This window comes from Oncorhynchus mykiss, chromosome 28 (assembly GCF_013265735.2).
Source record: "Oncorhynchus mykiss isolate Arlee chromosome 28, USDA_OmykA_1.1, whole genome shotgun sequence".
Lineage (NCBI taxonomy): Eukaryota > Metazoa > Chordata > Actinopteri > Salmoniformes > Salmonidae > Oncorhynchus > Oncorhynchus mykiss.
The window spans coordinates 35527283-35553665 of record NC_048592.1 but is presented as its reverse complement, the minus strand read 5'-3'; the positions used below and the strand labels follow the sequence as shown (position 1 = coordinate 35553665).

Here is a 26383-nt window from a genome sequence, read left to right as displayed (position 1 = left end):
CCATTTTCTATCGATAGGAAGGTGTGAGAGGGATTAACAGCTGTCAAGATGATACCACACACTTGTTGCATTAAAATAGAGAAATATTTGGCATGGACACCAGAGTGTAGTCTTTCGTTAGTTCAGACAAAAATAGCTATTTACCGTGCATGGCTTTGTATTGAAAGTGCTTAAAGTCTTTATTACAATGACACCTCCTAATTATACTCTTAAGGTGTCAATGTCCTGTCTGTGTATTTGGTGTATGTCAGTTTGAGTGTCTTGTTTGTTTGTTACATGTCCACGGTGTATTGTCATTTGTCAAAAACTTTGGAAAATTACAGGGGTGCCAAGGAGTGGAATGTTAGGTAAGGAGACTGGTGCCCAGGCTACTACATTTGGTGATGGTAAAAGCTTTTTTAATAATACAATTAGCTGTAAAGTGGGTAAGAGCACCGATTTAGCAATAGAGTGATGGACATTTATCCCTTAACAGTGAATATCCGTTCAGATTTAGTCATTTTTCCTCAATCCCTCAGTTTTAGGTGATTATCATATTTTCTTTGACACATCCGTGATTTTCACTTAGCGAGGTCTGCCACATCCGTGATTTTCACTTAGCGAGGTCTGCCACATCTGTGATTTTCACTTAGCGAGGTCTGCCACATCAGTGATTTTCACTTAGCGAGGTCTGCCACATCCGTGATTTTCACTTAGCGAGGTCTGCCACATCTGTGATTTTCACTTAGCGAGGTCTGCCACATCAGTGATTTTCACTTAGCGAGGTCTGCCACATCAGTGATTTTCACTTAGCGAGGTCTGCCACATCTGTGATTTTCACTTAGCGAGGTCTGCCACATCTGTGATTTTCACTTAGCGAGGTCTGCCACATCTGTGATTTTCACTTAGCGAGGTCTGCCACATCTGTGATTTTCACTTAGCGAGGTCTGCCACATCCGTGATTTTCACTTAGCGAGGTCTGCCACATCTGTGATTTTCACTTAGCGAGGTCTGCCACATCAGTGATTTTCACTTAGCGAGGTCTGCCACATCAGTGATTTTCACTTAGCGAGGTCTGCCACATCTGTGATTTTCACTTAGCGAGGTCTGCCACATCTGTGATTTTCACTTAGCGAGGTCTGCCACATCTGTGATTTTCACTTAGCGAGGTCTGCCACATCAGTGATTTTCACTTAGCGAGGTCTGCCACATCTGTGATTTTCACTTAGCGAGGTCTGCCACATCAGTGATTTTCACTTAGCGAGGTCTGCCACATCAGTGATTTTCACTTAGCGAGGTCTGCCACATCTGTGATTTTCACTTAGCGAGGTCTGCCACATCAAATCAAATCAAATCAAATCAAATTTTATTTGTCACATACACATGGTTAGCAGATGCGAGTTAGCAGATGCGAGTGTAGCGAAATGCTTGTGCTTCTAGTTCCGACAATGCAGTAATAACAAGTAATCTAACTAACAATTCCAAAACTACTGTCTTGTACACAGTGTAAGGGGATAAAGAATATGTACATAAGGATATATGAATGAGTGATGGTACAGAGCAGCATAGGCAAGATACAGTAGATGGTATCGAGTACAGTATGTACAAATGAGATGAGTATGTAAACAAAGTGGCATAGTATAGTATAAAGTGGCTAGTGATACATGTATTACATAAGGATACCGTCGATGATATAGAGTACAGTATATACGTATGCATATGAGATGAATAATGTAGGGTAAGTAACATTTATATAAGGTAGCATTGCTTAAAGTGGCTAGTGATATATTTACATAATTTCCCATCAATTCCCATTATTAAAGTGGCTGGAGTTGAGTCAGTGTCAGTGATTTTCACTTAGCGAGGTCTGCCACATCTGTGATTTTCACTTAGCGAGGTCTGCCACATCTGTGATTTTCACTTAGCGAGGTCTGCCACATCAGTGATTTTCACTTAGCGAGGTTTGCCACATCTGTGATTTTCACTTAGCGAGGTCTGCCACATCTGGCCGACCCGTAGGGAATACCTCATACTTATTACCACGTGTTGCTTAGTTACCAAAGTGTTTTTGCTTTGATGTTCAGTGACAGAAGTCCCCCCTCAAAAAATATGGTTTTCTATTTATTTTCTTCCTGTTTGGAAAAAGGTTGCAACACAGGACCATTCACTGCATCATGGGTTGATATAATGTAGAGAAGAAAAATGAACAAGCTACACTACGTAAAGTATTGCTGTAGATTTTGTGGGTGTGCTTGTCAGTGCAACATCAAAACAAATTCTCCCCAAATTCAAAGGATTTTTTACTTCTTATGGCTGCAATCCCGTTAACGGGATCGATATGACATCAGCCAGTGAAAGTGCAGGGTGCCAAATTCAAAAGAACAGAAATCTCATAATTAAAATTCCTTAAACATACATCTATCTTATATCGTTTTCAAGGTAGTCTTGTTGTTAATCCCACCACAGTGTCCGATTTCAAATAGGAGTTATGGCGAAAGCACCACAAACGTTTATGTTAGGTCACCAACAACTCAGAAAAACACAGCCATTTTCCAGCCAAAGAGAGAGAGAGAAAAAAAGCACAACTAGAGATAAAATTGATCACTAACCTTTGATAATCTTCATCAGATGACACTCATAGGACTTCATGTTACACAATACATTTATGTTTTGTTTGATAAAGTTCATATTTATATAAAAAAATGGAGTGTACATTGGCGCGTTACATTCACTAGTTCCCAAAACATCCAGTGATTTTGCATAGCCACATCGATTCAACAGAAATACTCATCATAAATGTAGATGATAATACAAGTTATACACATGGAATTATAGATATACCTCTCCTTAATGCAACCGCTGTGTCAGATTTAAAATAAACTTTACGGAAAAAGAAAACCATGCAATAATCTGAGACGGCACCTATACACCTATCCAAACGCTGGAGCTGGTCGACCGTTTCTTCTGACAAAAACTTCAAAAAGTTAAAGCAATGAAAAAGCTCCACATGGTTCTAGAGAACATTTAACGGGCTCAATAGGACCACATTGAAGCATCTCAATTAGCTACCTACCCGTCACTGTAGAAACCGACAGAGAGCTAAATTAGCTCTTCATAGTTGTAACGTGTACACTGGGAGTCGGGAAGCAAGTTCAGGGAGTGAGTTTTAATAATAAATAACACAAGGAACAAAACAAGAAACATGAGTAGCGTACAGACATGAAACAACAGAACAGAAACAATAACACCTAGGGAAAGAACCAAAGGGAGTGACAGATATAGGAAGGTAATCAGGCAGGTGATTGAGTCCAGGTGAGTCTGATGATGCCCCAATGCGCGTAACGATGGTGACAGGTGTGCGTAATAATGAGCAGCCTGACGATCTCGAGCGTCAGAGAGGGACAATAGTTTAGCATCAGGGCCAAACAAAAAGGGAAAAGGGGTAAGTTCAAAGAAGCTAAAAAAAAAGCTCTTCATCATTTTGCAAACATTTATGGTCTGCCATATTTGGTGGCAAAAGTCAAATAAACTCTTTGAGAGTGTACAACACAGCGTTGAGGAATGTGTTAGCTTTGTTGCTAATATCTCCCTCCACCCATTCCACTTCATACAAGCTGTCACCGTCCATCTGAGTGGGTTTCCAGTTACAGCACATTCAGTGGGGGTAGGTGTTATTTTAAATGTTTACATCAATCTATGCATGGAGCGAGTTGATTCGTGTTAATTCACTTAATTTCTTAGTGCAGCGGCTACAGCCTCTGACTCAATGACAACAAGTGTGAGCATTGCCAAAACAAACCCATGTTACTTTCTGTCTTTAGCTATAAAATATACAATTTGGTGCCTCACACCGACGCTTCTTCACCATCTGTCCAAAACAAAGTGTAGCAGCTCATCGAGTGCTGAGGCCCTGGCATTCATTCAACGATTGTGAGTGATGAACGGTTATATCACTGTCATACTTTGGCATATTTAGGAAAGCCACTGCGAATCTTACTCCTGTCTCCACGTCTGTCTTGTGAGATTAGATATCTTTCTTCCCCAGAGAATTCTACATCGTAATTGAAGCACTGGCCTTGCTGATTAGCAGATTTTTCTTGCCAACCTATTTCGATCTGTACACAAATGTTTTGTTTTAACCATGTTTTGAGGCTATACATCGTTTGTTTACAATTACTTTGTTTATAAACAAAGGAAAAAACAAGGGGTTTCACAGGGATCCTGGCCCATGTTGACTCAGATGCTTCCCACAGGTTGGGTGGGGAACCATTCTTGATACACACAGGAAACTGTTGAGTGTGAAAAACGCAGCAGGGTTGACCATTCACCCTCTGAATTGCACATAGACACAATCCATGTTCCTTCTTTATTTAACCTGTTTCTTCCCCTTCATCTACACTGATTGAAGTGGATTTAACAAGTTACATCAATAAGGGATCATAGCTTTCACCTGGATTCACCTGGTAAATCTATGTCATGGAAAGAGCAGGTGTTCTCAATGTTTTGTATACTCAGTGTATAAGTTGTATTCTTCATGAATCAATGCGTATATGTCATGAATTAAAAGTAAAAGAAAGCAGATGTCGCAATTGCAGATTGCCCCTTAAAATGTTCTGTTTAACAGTGAAGCCACTTGCTTGTTTCTGGTTTGGAAAACTGAGGGTCTTTGCTAAATCAAAGAAGAAGATTCCAGTGTAACGGTTCTCCTCTTCTTCTGACGAGTAGGAGTAGGAGAGATCGGACCAATGTGCAGCGTGGTAAGTGTCCATTTTAGTTTATTAAACTGAACACTAAAGAATACAAAATAACAAAGTGAATGATACAAACGAAAACCGAAACAGTCCTGAAATGTGAAACAAACATTACAACAGGAAACAATCACCCACAACTCAAAAGTGAAACCAGGCTACCTACGTATGGTTCTCAATCAGGGACAACGATTGACAGCTGCCTCTGATTGAGAACCATACCAGGCCAAACACAGAAATCCCGAAACATAGAAAAAGGAACATAGACAACCCAACCAACTCACGCCCTGACCATACTAAAACAAAGCCATAACAACAGAACTAAGGTCAGAACGTGACAGTACCCCCCGCCAAAGGTGCGGACTCCGGCAGCAAAACTTGAACCTATAGGGGAGGGTCTGGGTGGGTGTCTGTCCGCGGTGGCGGCTCTGGCGCAGGACGTGGACCCCACTCCACCTGGCTCGATGCCCAATCTAGCCCGGCCGATACGAGGCACTGCTATGTACCGCACCGGGCTTTGCCTGCGCACCGGGGACACTGTGCGCCTCTCGGCATAACACGGTGCCTGCCCGGTCCCTCTCTCTCCACGGTAAGCACAGGGAATTGGCGTAGGTCTCCTACCTGACTTCGCCACACTCCCCGTGTGCCACCCCAATAATTTTGGGGGGCTGCCTCTCGGGCTTCCAACCGCGTTGCCATGCTGCCTCCTCATACCACCGCCTCTCGGCCAAACACAGAAATCTCAAAACATAGGAAAAGGAACATAGACAACCCACCCAACTCACGCCCTGACCATACTAAAACAAAGACATAACAACAGAACTAAGGTCAGAACTTGACATCCAGAAGGAAATACAGTGCCTTGCGAAAGTATTCGGCCCCCTTGAACTTTGCGACCTTTTGCCACATTTCAGGCTTCAAACATAAAGATATAAAACTGTATTTTTTTGTGAAGAATCAACAACAAGTGGGACACAATCATGAAGTGGAACGACATTTATTGGATATTTCAAACTTTTTTAACAAATCAAAAACTGAAAAATTGGGCGTGCAAAATTATTCAGCCCCCTTATGTTAATACTTTGTAGCGCCACCTTTTGCTGAGATTACAGCTGTAAGTCGCTTGGGGTATGTCTCTATCAGTTTTGCACATCGAGAGACTGACATTTTTTCCCATTCCTCCTTGCAAAACAGCTCGAGCTCAGTGAGGTTGGATGGAGAGCATTTGTGAACAGCAGTTTTCAGTTCTTTCCACAGATTCTCGATTGGATTCAGGTCTGGACTTTGACTTGGCCATTCTAACACCTGGATATGTTTATTTTTGAACCATTCCATTGTAGATTTTGCTTTATGTTTTGGATCATTGTCTTGTTGGAAGACAAATCTCCGTCCCAGTCTCAGGTCTTTTGCAGACTCCATCAGGTTCTTCCAGAATGGTCCTGTATTTGGCTCCATCCATCTTCCCATCAATTTTAACCATCTTCCCTGTCCCTGCTGAAGAAAAGCAGGCCCAAACCATGATGCTGCCACCACCATGTTTGACAGTGGGCATGGTGTGTTCAGGGTGATGAGCTGTGTTGCTTTTACGCCAAACATAACGTTTTGCATTGTTGCCAAAAAGTTCCATTTTGGTTTCATCTGACCAGAGCACCTTCTTCCACATGTTTGGTGTGTCTCCCAGGTGGCTTGTGGCAAACTTTAAACAACACTTTTTATGGATATCTTTAAGAAATGGCTTTCTTCTTGCCACTCTTCCATAAAGGCCAGATTTGTGCAATATACGACTGATTGTTGTCCTATGGACAGAGTCTCCCACCTCAGCTGTAGATGTCTGCAGTTCATCCAGAGTGATCATGGGCCTCTTGGCTGCATCTCTGATCAGTCTTCTCCTTGTATGAGCTGAAAGTTTAGAGGGACGGCCAGGTCTTGGTAGATTTGCAGTGGTCTGATACTCCTTCCATTTCAATATTATCGCTTGCACAGTGCTCCTTGGGATGTTTAAAGCTTGGGAAATCTTTTTGTATCCAAATCCGGCTTTAAACTTCTTCACAACAGTATCTCGGACCTGCCTGGTGTGTTCCTTGTTCTTCATGATGCTCTCTGCGCTTTTAACGGACCTCTGAGACTATCACAGTGCAGGTGCATTTATACGGAGACTTGATTACACACAGGTGGATTGTATTTATCATCATTAGTCATTTAGGTCAACATTGGATCATTCAGAGATCCTCACTGAACTTCTGGAGAGAGTTTGCTGCACTGAAAGTAAAGGGGCTGAATAATTTTGCACGCCCAATTTTTCAGTTTTTGATTTGTTAAAAAAGTTTGAAATATCCAATAAATGTCGTTCCACTTCATGATTGTGTCCCACTTGTTGTTGATTCTTCACAAAAACATACAGTTTTATATCTTTATGTTTGAAGCCTGAAATGTGGCAAAAGGTCGCAAAGTTCAAGGGGGCCGAATACTTTCGCAAGGCACTGTAACTTTACAGACGTTAGGATGGCTTAGTCTCCGGGAGATTGTCTTATTTTACAGTCTTCCCTGTCTTGAGTACACAGTGAATAAATAAAGTGTCATTAATTTAAAAAATAACGATAGGATGAAACATTCCATGAAAACGAAATAAACATTTCTATGGACACAATCCTAAAGATGTGTCTCCCACAGACATCAGGCAATGTGGAAACGATGCGCATCTCAACGTGCTTTAGTAGACCCGCTGGCTCTTTGGACAGGATTAATTCGTTCTGCACTACCAACAAAGCGCCTTTTATTAAAGGCAATTTTCACAATGTTTGCAAGATCGCATTCATGGTAAACACTGTGGTAAACTCTGTGGGATGTGTGAATTACTTTTAAAAGGCACATGATAAAGCAGTGCACATAATGTGGTAATTGCTCAATAGTTAAATATACTGTAGCTGCAAAGTGTGAAAGCCTCAATAACAACCTGAGATATTTAGCTATCTACAGATATTTTGTGTTCTGCAGCAATCCAATGTCTATGATAAATACAAGCCTTCCTAAAACAACTGACGTCGCCAATCTGTTATTATGTTTCTAAAAAAAAACACATTTCACACCTCTAATGGTTTGCTCTTTGTGTTATTTGAAATAAAATATTCATGAATACAATTAATTTGCGGTTGGAATTTAGCATCCCTACAATGCATTATAACTGGAGCCATACTGGGACTATGAATAAGAATGATGGCATACTGAATGGGTTTAAAGCTCAAGGGAGGAGATTCTCCCTGTTCTGAGGTTGGGAGCTGTTTTTGTTAAAGGTGTGTGTGTGTGTGTGTGTGTGTGTGTGTGTGTGTGTGTGTGTGTGTGTGTGTGTGTGTGTGTGTGTGTTTGTGTGTGTGTGCACATGTGTAAATGAATCTCTGTCTGGTAATGGGTGTCCTGGTTTTGCTTAACCTGCCTATATTTAGTTTTTACACCATGTTTGTCAAGTGTAAAATGATTATATTATGCTATATAACATATTATATATGATATATTATATTACTACAGTAAGAACTCTAATAGTTTTTTTCCCTCAACTTTATGTTTATTTAGGAAATAACAGAGCTCTACCGGTGGTTAAGAAGTCCAAAGTCAGTACATTTTGTTTACATCCCTGTTAGTGAGTATTTCTACGTTGCCAAGATAATCCATACACCTGACAGGTGTGGCATATCAAGAAGCTAATTAAGCAGTATGATCATTACACCGGTGCACCTTGTGCTGGGGGGAAAAAAAGGCCACACTAAAATGTGCCGTTTTATCACACAACACAATGCCACAGATGTCTTAAGTTTTGAGGGAGCATGCGATTGGCAGGAATGTCCAGCAGTGCTGTTGCCAGAGAATTAAATGTTCCTTTCTCTACCATAAGCCGACTCCAATGTTGTTTTAGAATGTTTGGCAGTACGTCCTACTGTCCTCACAAACACAGACCACATGTATGGCGTCATGTGGGCGAGCGGTTTGCTGATGTGAACAGAGTGCCCCGTGGTTGCGGTAGGGTTATGGTATGGGCAGGCATAAGAACAACGAAAACAATAGCATTTTATTGATGACAGAGTTACCGTGATGAGGTCCTTAGGCCCATTGTTGTGCCATTCATCCGTGGCCATCACCTCATGTTTCAGCATGACAATGCACGGCCCCATGTTGCAAGGATCTGTACACAATTCCTGGAAGCTGTAAATGTCCCAGATCTTCCATGGCCTGCATACTCACCAGACATGTCACCCATCGAGCATGTTTGGGATGCTCTGGATCGACATATATCAACTCTATGCAAAGGAGATGTGTTGCGCTGCATGAGGCAAATGGCAGTCACACCAGATACTGACTGTTTTTCTGATCCATGCCCCTACCTTTTTTTAAGGTAACTGTGACCAACATATGCATATCTGTATTCCTAGTCATGTGAAATCCATAGATTAGGGCCTAATGAATTTATATCAATTGACTTGAAATCAATTGATTTCCTTATATGAACTGTAACTCAGTAAAATCTTTGGATTTGTTGCATGTTTAGCTTATATTTTTAAGTATACATTGAAATGAATGTGTTTATTTTTTTGTTCAGTATACATTGAAATGAATGTGTTTATTTTTCTTCAGTTGACATTGATATGAATGTAGTTTTCAAGTGTTGAATAGTGCAATGTCCCTCACAGTGGTTTTCTTAAAATTTCAATTGATTTAGTTTCTTCCACTGTGTTCACCACATGTTCAGACTAATCTTGAGAGTGTTACCATTATAGGCATACATTTATAGGTAATCTTAAGTCTCAATATCGATTAATGGGTCATGGGTCATGAAATGTGGTTTAACCAATTTAAGATACCTAATATAGTGTGTCAACAATTCAATTATATTTTTTCACCAAAATAATTATTTTTAATACAAAATAAATCCACCATACTTTTTTACTGACATATCAACCGTCTGGTTGAGCAATTTCTTTCTCGAAGAATTCTTCCTTTTTAGCCTTTTTACATTGCAACTATTTATCTTCAGTATTCCTACTCTTCAAGGTCTCTACTAATGGTGCAGTAGGAATCCCTCACCAACTGAATTCCTGCCTTTATCCCAGATCTTTGGTGACAGATGTTGAGTTTTATTACAGCCTCTTAAGTGGGTAAAGTTAGAGTGCCCCAACACTGAACTGCAAAAGGACACATATTATATAAATTATTGCAGGAATGCTGGGAGGGAGGGGGGGGGGGGGGGGGGGGGGGGGGGGGGCGGGGGTAGTTGACCATTCAAGATCTAGTGAAGATTTTTGTCATATCCACCTCTAAATCCATTGTCAAAACATGCTCTACCAGTCAGTTGAGGCTAGGTTTAAAGGGTTAAGAAAGACCAGAGAGCCTCACGCTCGTGTTCACTGCAGTTCAAAACAACCACATGAGTAATATTGGTTAATTGAATACTAAGGGGTGTGACATGCTTCTTGTCCTTGAGTACAACAGCTGAAGCCTGTAGACTCCTCAGCCTGTAGACTCCTCAGGACCATTGTACTCGTGCATCATCTCAGTACATTTATCTAAATAGCTCATCTCCTTAACAACACAAGTAGTACCTAATTGGCCTTGACCACGAGTTCTTGTTCTTCAAACGTATTACTCTGTTCCTGGTTGGAATGAAGGCATGCAGACAGGCAGACACTTCGGCTCTCTGGAAGCTCTCCAGATGGTTGGGTTTGGTGGCAGCAGTGTAGCTGACCCAATATGAACTCATCAACCAGGACAACACTCACGTAGAGTTAAACAAGACTCTTTAAGGTTTCAAGGCAGTTCATGAAAGAGTTGGTGGAATCTAAAGATTTTCCTTTCCTATTTTGTTTTTCCACTGGTTTTTTCTGGAGCGATCTCGGATGCTGCATGTGTCCAATATTTTATTTATTTAACTAGGTAAGTCAGTTAAGAACAAATTCTTATTTACAATGATGGCCTACCCTGGCCAAACCCTCCCCAAGCCCGAACGATGCTGGGCCAATTGTGCGCTGCCATATGGGACTCCCAATCATGGCCGGTTGTGATACAGTCTGGAATCAAACTAGGGTCTGTAGTGAAGCCTCAAGCACTGAGATGCAGTGCCTTAGACTACTGTGCCACTCGGGAGCTCCAATATGTCACTTCTGCTTTTTCATTTATATTTTTATTTGCATAGAGCTGGCGCTCATGGTGCCAGAATATGTCTAAGCACTCCTCCAAGCCGGAATGTATCTCAGCACTCCTCCAAGCCGGAATGTATCTCAGCACTCCTCCAAGCCGGAATGTATCTCAGCACTCCTCCAAGCCGGAATGTATCTCAGCACTCCTCCAAGCCGGAATGTATCTCAGCACTCCTCCAAGCCGGAATGTATCTCAGCACTCCTCCAAGCAGGAATGTATCTCAGCACTCCTCCAAGCCGGAATGTATCTCATCACTCCTAACCATTGGCTTCTGATTTAAAATCACAACACCCTCCTGAACTTCACCTCCAATTGACTCTAAACTTTTAACCTCAACCTACTTTAATAGCACCTGACGTTGCTTTGCCTCAACGTAATGCTTTAATAACACCTGACATTGCTTTGCCTCAACATAATGCTTTAATAATGCCTGGCTGTGCTTTGCCTCAACGTAATGCTTTAATTATAAGGAATGACGCTGGAGAATAAAAGCAGGTACGGGGAGTTGACATTTAATTAGGAATGGACAGGCAACAGGACAGGAACAGCGTCAGAACTGGGAAACACAAAGACAGATGACAAACTATGCAGCAGTGGGGAACAGAGCTGGGGAACTGACAAACATAGGCGAGGTAATAAACAGGTGATTGAGTGAGTCCAATATCGCTGAAGCGCGTGACGAGGGAAGGCAGGTGTGCGTAAATGATGGTGGCAAGAGTGCGTAATGCAGGGCAGCCTGGCGCCCTCGACTGCCAGGGGGGAAGAGCAGGAGCAGGCGTGACATTAATAACACCTGCTGTTGCTTTGCCTCAACATAATGCTTTAATAACACCTGCTGTTGCTTTGCCTCAACATAATGCTTTAATAACACCTGCTGTTGCTTTGCCTCAACATAATGTTTTAATAACACCTGGAGGTGCTTTGCCTCAACATAATGCTTTAATAACACCTGGCGGTGCTTTGCCTCAACATAATGCTTTATTAATAACACCTGGCGGTGCTTTGCCTCAATGTAATTTAACACCGTTTTTTTTCCTTCAGTTAAAGCAATAATCATTCCCTGTGTCTGACCTCTCGCACAGAAGGGAAACACCTTGATGGTGTGACACAAAGGGAAGGAGGGTTTGCTGGGGTCCCGTGTGGCTCTGTTGGTAGAGCATGGTGCTTGCAATGACAGGGTTTTGAGTTAGATTCATCACGGGGGAACCATTATGGGGGTGGGGGGGATATGAAAATGTATGCCCTTACTACTGTAAGTCTCTCTGGATAAGAGTGTCACCTAAAATGTAAAATGATTGTGAGCATTTGTTGCTGGGCGCAGTTGAGTGTTTAGTCTTCTTACAGAGAGAGAGCTTTACAAGTGAGTCTCAGCAGGCCACTATAGCCTCGTGTAGCCTAATGTTGGAGACCCAAAGTGTACAATCTATCACATTTAACAGGCTACAGCAGGACTGGCAGGGACTCCATGTGGACTCAGGAATTGGAATCCTGAAGCGAAACAGGCAGTCAAAAGTGCTGCGTGTGTATCTTTCTGGGGTTGGTGTGTGTCTTTAGGGGGTTGGTGTGTGTCTTTAGGGGGTTGGTGTGTGTATTTCTGGGGTTGGTGTGTGTCTTTAGGGGGTTGGTGTGTGTCTTTAGGGGGTTGGTGTGTGTCTTTAGGGGGTTGGTGTGCGTCTTTAGGGGGTTGGTGTGTGTCTTTATGGGGTTAGTGTGTGTCTTTAGGGGGTTGGTGTGTGTCTTTAGGGGGTTTGTGTGTGTCTTTATGGGGTTGGTGTGTGTCTTTATGGGGTTGGTGTGTGTCTTTAGGGGGTTTGTGTGTGTCTTTATGGGGTTGGTATGTGTCTTTATGGGGTTGGTGGGTGTCTGTATGGGGTTGGTGTGTGTCTTTATGGGGTTGGTGTGTGTATTTCTGGGGTTGGTGTGTGTCTTTATGGGGTTTGTGTGTGTCTTTCTGGGGTTGGTGTGTGTCTTTAGGGGGTTGGTGTGTGTCTTTAGGGGGTTGGTGTGTGTCTTTAGGGGGTTGGTGTGTGTCTTTAGGGGGTTGGTGTGTGTCTTTAGGGGGTTTGTGTGTGTCTTTATGGGGTTGGTGTGTGTCTTTATGGGGTTGGTGTGTGTCTTTATGGGGTTGGTGTGTGTCTTTAGGGGGTTGGTGTGTGTATTTCTGGGGTTGGTGTGTGTCTTTATGGGGTTTGTGTGTGTCTTTCTGGGGTTGGTGTGTGTCTTTAGGGGGTTGGTGTGTGTATTTCTGGGGTTGGTGTGTGTCTTTATGGGGTTTGTGTGTGTCTTTCTGGGGTTGGTGTGTGTCTTTAGGGGGTTGGTATGTGTCTTTAGGGGTTTTGTGTGTGTCTTTATGGGGTTGGTGTGTGTCTTTATGGGGTTGGTGTGTGTCTTTATGGGGTTGGTGTGTGTCTTTAGGGGGTTGGTGTGTGTATTTCTGGGGTTGGTGTGTGTATTTATGGGGTTTGTGTGTCTTTAGGGGGTTAGTGTGTGTCTGGTGTGTATATTTATCGGGTTGGTGTGTGTCTTTAGGGGGTTTGTGTGTGTCTTTATGGGGTTTGTGTGTCTTTCTGGGTTTGGTGTGTATATTTATCGGGTTGGTGTGTGTATTTCTGGGTTTGGTGTGTATATTTATCGGGTTGGTGTGTGTCTTTCTGGGTTTGGTGTGTATATTTATCGGGTTGGTGTGTGTCTTTCTGGGTTTGGTGTGTATATTTATCGGGTTGGTGTGTGTCTTTCTGGGCTTGGTGTGTGTCTTTCTGGGCTTGGTGTGTGTCTTTCTGGGGTTGGTGTGTGTCTTTAGGGGGTTTGTGTGTGTCTTTAGGGGGTTGGTGTGTGTCTTTCTTGGTTTGGTGTGTATATTTATCGGGTTGGTGTGTGTCTTTCTGGGTTTGGTGTGTATATTTATCGGGTTGGTGTGTGTCTTTCTGGGTTTGGTGTGTATATTTATCGGGTTGGTGTGTGTCTTTCTGGGCTTGGTGTGTGTCTTTCTGGGCTTGGTGTGTGTCTTTCTGGGGTTGGTGTGTGTCTTTAGGGGGTTTGTGTGTGTCTTTAGGGGGTTGGTGTGTGTCTTTCTTGGTTTGGTGTGTATATTTATCGGGTTGGTGTGTGTCTTTCTGGGCTTGGTGTGTGTCTGGTGTGTGTTTGGGAACATGTCATTGTGTGGCTGTTTGAGTCTGATTTGAAATGAATGTGCCTGTGTGTCTTTATTTGTTTTGTTGGGAGGTGTATGACCCCCCCCCCCCACCCCCTCTAATACTGAACAACATAGAAATGAATAGCTGATACAGCTGATAAATATATTTTCAGGTGTGAAGAAGGAAACGAAACACAAAGCGTATTTAACTTCTTAGGAACACAGACCTAAAGTTCATTACAAACATCATTACTTGGTCATCCAAAGTCAAACATTTTTATGTTCCAATAGCACACAATATTTTACATACATCCGGTTTGTAAAGGACTATAATGAATGAACAGATAAGATTGTCATTAGAACAATCATTAGAACTTCAAGATGGCCTGATTGATTCCCTTATGATTCCACAGTTTCTTCCTCATTATACAGAATTTTAGGAAAGGAAACCTATCCATAGGTCAGAATAAGCATCGCTATAAAGCTTGATTGCGGCCTTGCCTTGGTTTCAGGCCTTGCCTTGGTTTCAGGCCTTGCCTTGATTTTAAAAGCCCCTGAGAGAAACTGTTGTGGTTCTGGTCTCAGGATTATGTTAGGGAGATATGAAATTCAGTCTTCACTCAGAAAGTTTTCATCTTTTGTAAACCATTCCGTTCCGGCTCATCTCTCCCAAGATTGTGAGGCGTAGACGATACATTCTGGCAGACCTCTTTTGTTTGGCAGATGCTAACCCACATTGATCTGCCCTCTGCTGCTTTATAAGAGTCTTCTGAGGGAAGCCATGCGGTGGTGCGGGTGGCAGGTTTGTGGGTTGTTGCTTGCGGCATGCAGCCCTATAGGTAGAATAGGCCTGTTTGTCTTTCTGGGGTTGATGAGTGAGGCATGCAGCACTAAAGGTGAGAGGCCTGTTTGTCTTCCCTCGGCTAACAGTACATGGTCATTTAGCTTTCGCTTCACTGCCCAGTCGACATAGAGGCTCACCTATTCCAAGGCTGGCGAGCCACCGATGCCAATCACCTCCATCTAAAATATAGAGAAGGTGGGGAGGGGGGCATATGAACACGTAATTTATCACCCAACTCCTCAGTGATACGACACACGCTGGAAATAGATTGGACATTACATGGGCATGAGAGGCCACAGGTTTCTTGCTCTCCCAGCACTTCCTGCACCTTAAGGGTAATTCATTACAGTAGCATGAGCATTACACTCAAATCAGAGGCCCCAGATTTCACCTTCGTCAAGGACATACAGGCAACCTTCCACTCATCCAGTATAATTACCTGCAGGTCCATGTTGTCCCTGGCGCTGAAGGAAGCAGACAGCACGGGGGACTCGAGGTATTGACTCACTCCAGCATTAGGGGATTTTCACCGACCGGTGCGAAGTCGGTTGCACACGTTTAATCCATTTAGGTTGTCTACTGCTTTAAATTGACTGATTATGTGGATTAATTAAGCCCATTAAGGCACTCTAATTTGTGGGCTGGTGCCGGCACTGTGTCTGCAAAGAAAATGTCTTCTCGTAGTTGTTGGCTTGCTTTAAGGAGACACTGGTGTGGGGCAGCATAGACTTCCAGATTTATTGTTAGCCAGAGTTGTAAGGATGATGCATAGATGTACTGTAAACATGGCTAATGTTCAAATACATTTCAGGCAAAAAAAAAGTTGACCATATGGTATTCTCCCTTGCCTTTCACTGACATTACATTGTTTGGCAGCGCATGTAATTCCAATTTAACACCCGGAACAACCTGTTCACAGCACTATACGTAGTGTAGCTGGTCAGTCAGACTACGGAGACATGGCATGGAGACAGGGCTCTGGAATGACCCGTGGCTCTTAATACTTTTATGCAGGCCACAGTTTAAGTTGATTTTTACAATTAAGCACGTATAGAAGTGCATTTGTGAGGCGGCGTTTCCCCTCGCCTATGTTTATACCACAAGTCCTCATAAACATAGTTTTTGTTGTTGTTTTGTGTGTAGCTTGTGAGGGCAACGGAGGTCAAAGGCAATCACATTCAGACCTTCTGAGGGTCCGTCATAGTCTTAACACGGGCCTTGCTGTTATTAAAATGAAACTTCCAATGGAACCAGATTTCAGACCGTTTTGTCCCCAGGACAAAACACTCATTTGACACATGCTAATTATTCTAGTTTATTGCCATTACAGTGTCATTCAGAGTAACACTGACACAGCACCTTGATTATATTTAATACCACAAAACTATTTTTCTAAATCTAAATTCTAAACCATTTTTTTGCAACTGCATAAAATAAACTGCAGTATTACATTCAATAGGACTGCAGTATTACATTCAATAGGACTGCAGTATTACATTCAATAGGACTGCAGTATTACATTCAATAGGACTGCAGTATTACATTCAATAGGACTGCAGTATTACATTCAATAGGACTGCAGTATTACATTCAATAGGACTGCAGTATTACATTCAATAGGACTGCAGTATTACATTCAATAGGACTGCAGTATTACATTCAATAGGACTGCAGTATTACATTCAATAGGACTGCAGTATTACATTCAATAGGACTGCAGTATTACATTCAATAGGACTGCAGTATTACATTCAAAAGACAATGGGTTCTTTGTTCACACTACAGAGAGGTTGAATACTCATTGAAGGTTAGGGTTATGCTGTGAATTTACCAACTCAGTGGTCTTGTGGTACTTGTACATCAAGCTGTCTCAGCTACAGAAACAGGAGATGCTACTACTACTGCTGCTACTGCTACTACTGCTGCTACTGATACTGCTACTGCTGCTGCTGCTACTACTGCTGCTACTACTTCTACTGCTGCTACTTCTACTGCTACTGCTGGTACTACAGCTGCTACTGTTGTTACTGCTACTGCTACTACTGATGCTACTACTGCTACTGCTACTGCAGCTGCTACTCCTACTGCTACTACTACTACTTCTACTGCTAGTACTACTATTACTGCTACTGCTGCTGCTACTCCTACTGCTACTACTACTACTACTTCTGATACTGCTACTGCGGGTAGCCTAGTGGTTAGAGTGTTGGGCCAGTAACTGAACGGTTGCTGGATCAAATCCCAGAGCTGACAAGGTAAATCTGTCACTCTGCCCTTGAGCAAGGCAGTTAACCTACTGTTCCCCGGGTGCTGAAGATGTCGTTTAAGGCAGCCCCCCTTACCTCTCTGACTCACATTTCAGTTGAAGACATTCAGTTGTACAACTTACTAGGTATTCCCCTTTCCCTTACTGCTGCTTCTATTCTGTGTAGTATTGTTTCACTGATCTCAAGCCACCAATACATCTTCCATACTATATATACAATGCCTTCAGAAAAAAAATCAATACACGAAGACAGTACAAAGATACAGGCATCCATGCTAACTCAGTTGCCGGAGAGGAAGGAAACTGCTCAGGGATTTCAACATGAGGTCAATGTTGACTTTAAAACAGTTAAAGAGTTTAATGGCTGTGATCATGTTGTGAGTATGTTTGTAATTGTTAAGGACTGGAGAATTTTTCAGGAAAAACAAAAAACTGAATGGAGCTACACACAATAGCTACACAAAATACCCCATAATGACAAGGTAAAAACATGTTTTTAGAAATGTTAGCAAATATATTGAAAAATACATTTACATAAGTATTCACACACTTGAGTCAATACTTGGAGAAGCTCATTTGGCAGTGATTACAGCTATGAGTCTTTCTGGGTAAGTCTCTAAGAGTTTTCCACACCTGGATTGTGCAACATTTGCCCAATTTTATTTTTTAAAATTCTGCCAAATGGTTGTTGATCATTGCTAGACACCCATTTTCAGGTATTTCCATACATTTTTTAAAGTAGATTTAAGTCAAAGTTGTAACTTCGCCACTCAGGAACATTATTATTGGTAAGAAATTCCAGTGTAGATTTGGACTTGTGTTTTAGGTTATTGTCCTGCTAAAAGGGCAATTCATCTCCCAGTGTCTGGTGACAAGCAGGTTGAACCAGGTTTTCCTCTAGGATTTTGCCTGTATTTAGCTCCATTTAATTTATTTTTTATCCTGAAAAACTCTCCAGTCCTTAACAATTACAAGCATACCCATAACATGATACAGCCACCACTATGCTTGAAAATATGGAGAGTGGCACTCAGTAATGTGTTGTATTGGATTTGCCACAAACAATCCTTTGTATTCAGGTAAAAAAGTGAATTGCTTTGACACCTTTTTTTGCAGTGTTACTTTAGCACCTGGTTGTAAACAGGATGCATGTTTTGGAATATTTTTTATTTTGTACAGGCTTCCTTCATTTTTCTCTTTCAATTAGGTTAGTATTGGGAAATATCTACAATGTTGTTGATCCATCCTCAGTTTTCTCCTCTCACAGCCATTAAACTCTGTAACTGTTTTAAAGTCACCATTGGCCTCATGGTGAAATCCCTGAGCGGTTACCTTCCTCTCTGGTAACTGAGTTAGGAAGGACGCCTGTATCTTTGTAGTGACTGGGTGTATTGATACACCATCCAAAGTGTCATTAATAACTTCACCATGCTCAAAGGGATATTCAATTTCTGTTTTTTTTTACCCATCCATCAATAGGTGCCCTTGTGAGGCATTGGAAAATCTCTCTGGTATTTGTGGTTGAACATGTGTTTGAAATTCACTGTTCAACTTAGGGATCTTGCAGATAATTGAATGTGTGGGGTACAGCGATGAAGTAGTCATTCAAAATCATGTTAAACACTATTATTGCACACAGAGTGAGTCCATGCAACTTATTATGTGACTTGTTAAGCACCTTTTTACTCCTGAATTTATTTAGGCTTGCCATAACAAAGGTGTTGAATACTTAATGACTCAAGACATTTCAGCTTTTCATTTTTTATTCCTTAGTACAAAATTTGAAAAATTGGGATGTTCCCCAATGCTGGAAGGGTTAGAATTTGGGAACCCCTGACTTAGCAGACGCTCTTATCCAGATCGACTTACAGATAGATAGGTGGGTCAACCACATATGACAGTCATAGTAAGTACATTTTTGGGAGGGGGGGGGCTCCCCTGTAATTGGTAATGGGGGGGGCTCCCCTGTAATTGGTAATGGTGAGAGGTTAGCATGTCTTAGGGTTATGATCTTTGACCCTCTGTAACTTTCTCACTCATACAATATTTACCATTAATTTCTCTTGGGCACAAAATAATATGAAACACAACCAAAACGACCTGCAAATGCATCCAAGCAAGTTTGTAGTCACCAGCTTGATGTAGTCATTGTGTGGTATGAATATGAGACCAAATTCAAAACTTTACATTACTTTATTTCTAAGAACCTTTAGGGATGTCAATAATGTTGACCTCTTCTTGGCTTCAACACAATGCTCCTTGAGGGACATTTTGTTTTCTGTGTTTGCATCTCCTCTTTCCAAGGCTTTTAAAGTTACTGAGCAGAGTCATGATTTACCCGATCAGTCTTTTAGTCGACTGTTTGGGGAAATCAAAGGATGCTTAATGGGTTCAATCTAACGCTCTTTGAACCCATTTAGTGCCCTTTCACCAGATGAACAGTTATTTTATGCACCAAAGCGTTGTTTAGAGCCAAAATGGATGAAAAGCCTTTGCATCCATCGAAGATTTGACATTTCCTCTCCAATTCTGACCTTTCCCTGCATAAAATGCTTTTGGTTAAATTGTCTCTGCCTCTAGGCCAAACTGAAAAAAAGTTGCTTATGACGCAGAGGCCTCAACAGCAGCAGGAATAAAGAGTCCCAAGCAGTCCAATCCTTAACCAATTTCCTGGTAATTCCCACTGTAAACATAATAATTATGGTAATGTTTGGGACTAATTTATATCAAAATACTTTGAAATGTGATAATACCCCCTTGTTCGCTAGGGCCTAGTTAACCCTAATCCACAATACACAGGGGAGTGGGAAGAGACCAACATTTATCAAATCATCACAGGATTGTCTTTGGAGAGACAAAGGCAGAGACGGATTGAGTGAATCTTGCTGTCATGATTAGCTGCCATGAGATTAGTGATTGATGGCTGAAACCTGGAAGTTGTTTTAGGCTTCAGTAATGTTTTTTTTCTGATGTTGTTTGAGTGCGTCACGCTGGCATAAATGTTTCGGGAGACAGGCACAGGAATGCTTAATAGTTTTTTTTTATTAAGCCCAAATTACAGCGTGCCGTGTAAAGGTACGGGGTAGAAACCCAAACAAAAGAGGAGCACCTTGAATAAATAACGCAAGCAAACAATGATTAACACACGGGACGAGACCCGTAATCATCTGCGCAACACACAGCACAGGTACTCACACGCACCAATGGCCATTGTAACAATAATGGTCAGCCCAATGGACACCAAAGGGCACACTTATACAAGTACTGATCAGTGGGGACAGGTGTGCGTAATGAATGTTCCGGAGGGATCCGTGACAGAGTGGCTGAAAACAATCCGATCCTCTATATCATGTCAGCACTGAGGCTTTTTGAACCCGGATTTCTGTCAAAGTGTCTGTCTCCGTGGAAACTTGTTTATTTGGTCCACGTGTTATTCTTTAAAAAAATATACATTTGACTATTCATTTATTATTTTTTTCTTTGAATTGTTGGGAAGGGCCTGGAAGTAAGCATTTCCCTGTTAGTCTACACCTGTTTACGAAGCATGCGACAAATAACATTTGATTTGATATTACGGGTAGCCATTGGGAAACAACGCAGACAGTGAAATAAAAACAGCTCATGTTTGTGCGGAGCAAGAATCCCAGCGGGTACTGTGTGTGTTTATATAGTGTGTGTGTTTCTATAGTGTGTGTGTGTGTTTATATAGTGTGTGTGTGTTTCTATAGTGTGTGTGTGTTTCTATAGTGTGTGTGTGTTTCTATAGTGTGTGTATTTATAAAGTGTGTGTGTTTCTATAGTGTGTGTGTTTATAAAGTGTGTGTGTTTATATAGTGTGTGTGTGTGTGTGTTTATATAGTGTGTGTGTGTGTGTGTTTATATAGTGTGTGTGTGTGTGTGTGTGTTTATATAGTGTGTGTGTGTGTGTGTTTATATAGTGTGTGTGTGTGTGTGTTTATATAGTGTGTGTGTGTTTATATAGTGCGTGTGTTTCTAAAGTGTGTGTGTTTATATAGTGTGTGTGTGTGTTTATACAGTGTGTGTGTTTCTATAGTGTGTGTGTTTCTATAGTGTGTGTGCATGAGTATGTTCCTCAGAATCCAGCCATGTCAAGACATGTGACATGTATCCCTGATGTCGCATTGTGCCTAACAGAGGAGGCTGGTGGCAGGCGCTATAGGAGTACAGCTCATTGTAATGTCTGGAATGGAATTAATAATGGAAGGAGTCAAACGTGGTTTCCATATGATGTGTTTTATGGAACGGGGCTCCCGAGTGGTGCAGTGGTCTAAGGCATTGCATCTCAGTGGTAGAGGTGTCACTACAGACCCTGGTTCATTTCCAGGCTGTATCACAGCCGGCCGTGATTGGGAGTCCCGTAGGGCAGCGCACAATTGGCCCAACGTCATCCGGGTTTGTCCGGGATAGTGCGTCATTGTAAATAAGAATTTGTTCTTAACTGACTTGCCTAGTTAAATAAGGGTAAATATATATATATATATAGCCCGTCCTCCTATAGCTCCTCCCACCAGCCTCCTCTGGTGCCGACCAAGTGTTTACAATTGGGGAAAAATCTATAAAATGAGGACTCCTAAACAGTAGCTAAGCACTTTCTGTTTATTTGTCAGAACATGTCTGTCTGGGAAAAGCCACTCCATCTCATTCCCTTCATTGTCTTTCTCTGATTCCACTCTAATGCCACTGTGTTCCCTGTGTCTGAGGAGCAAGAATGACATTCTAAAGGTTATTCTCTCTCGCTTCCTGTCTTTCTATGCCCCCCCTCTGTTACCTTTCTCTTTCATTGACTGCACTCGTCGTCTCTCCTTCCCTGCTTATTGCCTCGGCAGGTTACCGCCATCAACACAGCTATGAGCAGGAAGAGGGAGCAGCGTGTTCTCGTCATGGTGGTAGTCATGGTGATGGTGTACCTGATGTGCTGGTTGCCGTATGGAGTCATGGCCTTGCTGGCCACCTTCGGACGCCCTGGCCTGGTCACCCCCGAGGCCAGCATCGTCCCCGCGATCATGGCCAAGACCAGCACGGTCTTCAACCCTGTTATCTATATCTTCATGAACAAGCAGGTGAGATAGATAATCATGCTCATCACTGTTAGAACGGAATGGTCATACTTGCAAAATTCTCAGGTTTTCCAGAAATCAAGGTTGGAGGATTCTGGGAATTTCTGGAAAACCTGCGAATTAGGGGAAAGGTTACAGCTTCATGACATAACATTACACCATGGGGTCACCTACATCTTCATGACATAACATTATACCATGGGTTCACCTACATGACTGTCATAACTTAACATTACACCATGGGGTCACCTACATGACTGTCATAACATAACATTACACCATGGGGTCACGTACATCTTCATAACATAACATTATACCATGGGTTCACCTACATGACTGTCATAACTTAACATTACACCATGGGGTCACCTATATCTTCATAACTAATTGAGAGAGACACCTCGTAATCATCCACATGAATACAAAGTGAAAAAAATAGGGTTATATAATCCAGACAGGAAGATCACGTCAGTGACTCAACCCACTCAAGTGACGCACCCCTCCTAGGGACTGCATGAAAGAGCACCAGTAAGCCAGTGACTCAGCCCCTGTAATACGGTTAGAGGCAGAGAATCCCAGTGGAGAGAGGGGAACCGGCCAGGCAGAGACAGCAAGGGCGGTTTGTTGCTCCAGAGCCTTTCCGTTCACCTTCACACTCCTGGGCCAGACTACACTCAATCATATGACCCACTGAAGAGATGAGTCTTCAGTAAAGACTTAAAGGTTGAGACCGAGTCTGCGTCTCTCACATGGGTAGGCAGACCATTCCAGAAAAATGGAGCTCTATAGGGAGAAAGTCCTGCCTCCAGCTGTTTGCTTAGAAATTCTAGGGACAATTAGGAGGCCTGCGTCTTGTGACCGTAGCATATGTGTAGGTGTGTACGGCAGGACCAAATCGGAAAGATAGGTAGGAGCAAGCCCATGTAATGCTTGCCTTAACAGGAAGCCAGTGTAGGGAGGCTAGCACTGGAGTAATATGATCAAATTGTTTGGTTCTAGTCAATATTCTAGCAGCCGTATTTAGCACTAACTGAAGTTTATTTAGTGCTTTATCCGGGTAGCCGGAAAGTAGAGCATTGCAGTAGTCTAACCCAGAAGTAACAAAAGCATGGATTAATTTTTCTGCATCATTTTTGGACAGAACATTTCTGATTTTTGCAATGTTACATAGATGGAAAAAAGCTGTCCTTGAAACAGTCTTGATACGTTCGTCAAAAGAGAGATCAGGGTCCAGAGTAACGCCGAGGTCCTTCACAGTTTTATTTGAGATGACTGTACAACCATCAAGATTCATTTTCATATTCAACAGAAGATATTTTTGTTTCTTGGGACCTAGAACAAGCATCTCTGTTTTGTCTGAGTTTAAAAGTAGAAAGCGTGCAGCCATCCACTTCCTTATGTCTGAAACACAGGCTTCCAGCGACAGCAATTTTGGGGTTTCACCATGTTTCATTGAAATGTACAGCTGTGTGTCATCTGCATAGCAGTGAAAGCTAACATTATGTTTTCGAATGACATCCCCAAGAGGTAAAATATATAGTGAAAACAATAGTGGTCCTAAAACGGAACCTTGAGGAACACCAACATTTACAGTTGATTTGTCAGAGGACAAACCATTCAGAAACAAACTGATATCTTTCCGACAGATAAGATCTAAACCAGACCAGAACTTGTCTGTGTAGACCAATTTGGGTTTCCAATCTCTCCAAAAGAATGTGGTGATCGATGGTATCAAAAGCAGCACTAAGGTCTAGGAGCATGAGGACAGATGCAGAGCCTCGGTCTGCCGCCATTAAAAGGTTATTTACCACCTTCACAAGTGCAGTCTCAGTGCTTTGATGGGGTCTAAACCACACTGAAGCATTTCGTATACAGGAATGCAGTGAGTTGCTGTGCAACAGCTTTTTCAAATTTTTTTGAGAGGAATGGAAGATTCGATATAGGCCGATAGTTTTTTATATTTTCTGGGTCAAGGTTTGGCTTTTTCAAGAGAGGCTTTATTACTGCCACTTGTAGTGAGTTTGGTACACATCCGGTGGATAGAGAGACGTTTATTATGTTCAACATAGGAGGGCCATGCACAGGAAGCAGCTCTTTCAGTAGTTTAGTTGGAATAGGGTCCAGTATGCAGCTTGAAGGTTTAGAGGCCATGATTATTTTCATCATTGTGTCAAGAGATATAGTACTAAAACACTTGAGTGTCTCTCTTGATCCTAGGTCCTGGCAGAGTTGTGCAGACTCAGGACAACTGAGCTTTGGAGGAATACGCAGATTTAAAGAGGAGTCCGTAATTTGCTTTCTAATGATCATGACTTTTCCTCAAAGAAGATCATGAATGTATTACTTCTGAAGTGAAAGCCATCCTCACTTGGGAAATACTGCTTTTTAGTTAGCTTTGCGACAGTATCAAAAATACATTTTGGATTGTTCTTATTTTCCTCAATTAAGTTGGAAAAATAGGATGATCGAGCAGCAGTGAGGGCTCTTCGATTCTGCACTGTACGGTCTTTCCAAGCTAGTCGGAAGACTTCCAGTTTGGTGTGGCGCCATTTCTGTTCCAATTTTCTGGAAGCTTCAGAGCTCGGGTATTTTCTGTATACCAGGGAGCTAGTTTCTTATGATAATTTTTTTTTAGTTTTTAGGGGTGCAACTGCATCTAGGGTTTTGCGCAAGATTAAATTGAGTTCCTCAGTTAAGTAGTTAACTGATTTTTGTCCTCTGACGTCCTTGGGTAGGCAGAGGGAGTCTGGAAGGGCATCAAGGAATCTTTGTGTTGTCTGAGAATTTATAGCACGACTTTTGATGCTCCTTGGTTGGGGTCTGAGCAGATTATTTGTTGCGATTGCAAACGTAATAAAATGGTGGTCCGATAGTCCAGGATTGTGAGGAAAGACATTAAGTAGATCTTCAGTATTCATTCAGTATTCCTTCAGTATTCCTTCAGTACTCCTTCAGTATTCCTTCAGTACATCTTTAGTATTCCTTCAGTACTCCTTCAGTACTCCTTCAGTATTCCTTCAGTACTCCTTCAGTACACCTTCACAAGTAAACAGCTGTGAGACATGGTCGCAGAATAGCCCCGTAATGTCAAAGATCCACCACCATATTTTACAGTAGGTACCGGGCTCTTTTCTGCTGATGCATTCTCATTTCGATGCCAAACCCACCACTGGTGTGCGTGCCCAAAAAAATACCTATAATTTCATGTCATCTGACCAAAGCACCGGTTCCAATCCAAGTGCCAATGCCGTTGAGCAAACTCTATGTGTTTATATTTCTTTGGCCACTCACACCAGCAGTGGGTTTGGTGCCCAAATGAAGGCAACGAAAGGAGCGTGCATGTTCAATCGCATGCAGCTCAGATCATTTCTTTCGACAAAGATATAGTAGAGTTTTTTTTTCAGACAGGTTTAAAAAGACAGCTGTGTATGTGTGTGTATGTGAGTGTCCGTGTGTGTGTGTGTGTGCGTGCGTGCGAGCGAGCGTGCGTGTGAATGTGTGTGTGTGTGCGCGCGGACAAAGGATTTCACTGCATCTGCAGCATCAGCTGTATAATATAATGCTTTGCTCTAGTGCTTCAATTGAAAACGGGTGTCAATCATTTTTACCCTTTTACCTTTTTGAGAAAAACTACATTAAACAAAATCTCTCTAAGCATTTGTAATAGTATAAAATAATAGAACTTCCTTTTGATTTTTTTTTTAATACAATATAGCTCAGTATTTAAATGATCTTTATCAAGGGTGTCAATAATTTTGGACCTCATTGTATATTCCCTGCTGATCCATTTTGTCTACGACGTTCAACCCTTCATCAGACCGTAACAGTTAGTTTCTGTATTTCCTCATAAGCAAACAACCAATCAATCGGAGACAATTAACGTAATTAAAAGTCATCGGTTGTAGTTTTGTCATTGAGACAGCATTTTTCTCTCTCAATACGAACAACTGTCAAAACGAATTGGCTGATCTGGTATGTTTAACAACTTGTGAAACGTCCTTGTCACCCACTTCACTTTAAGTTATTTCTGATAAGATCGTTGTAATCGAATTTATTGTTACCACTTCGGCTATACATTCATGTGATGTCACCCTAGTGTTCTTCCCGTAAGACGGACTGATGTTATCCTAGTGTTCCCTAATCAGTCAGTAA

At 42.0% G+C, this 26383-nt stretch overlaps 1 protein-coding gene across 1 annotated transcript in view; it reads left to right on the top strand.

Moving 5' to 3' along the window:
- Positions 1-26383, top strand: part of LOC110509088 (pinopsin-like) — a 59242-nt gene that overhangs the window by 22316 nt on the left and 10543 nt on the right. The window contains exon 3 of the mRNA XM_021590047.2: positions 22001-22234. Coding sequence (XP_021445722.1) covers positions 22001-22234 — 234 coding nt within the window. The remainder of the gene's footprint in view (positions 1-22000; positions 22235-26383) is intronic.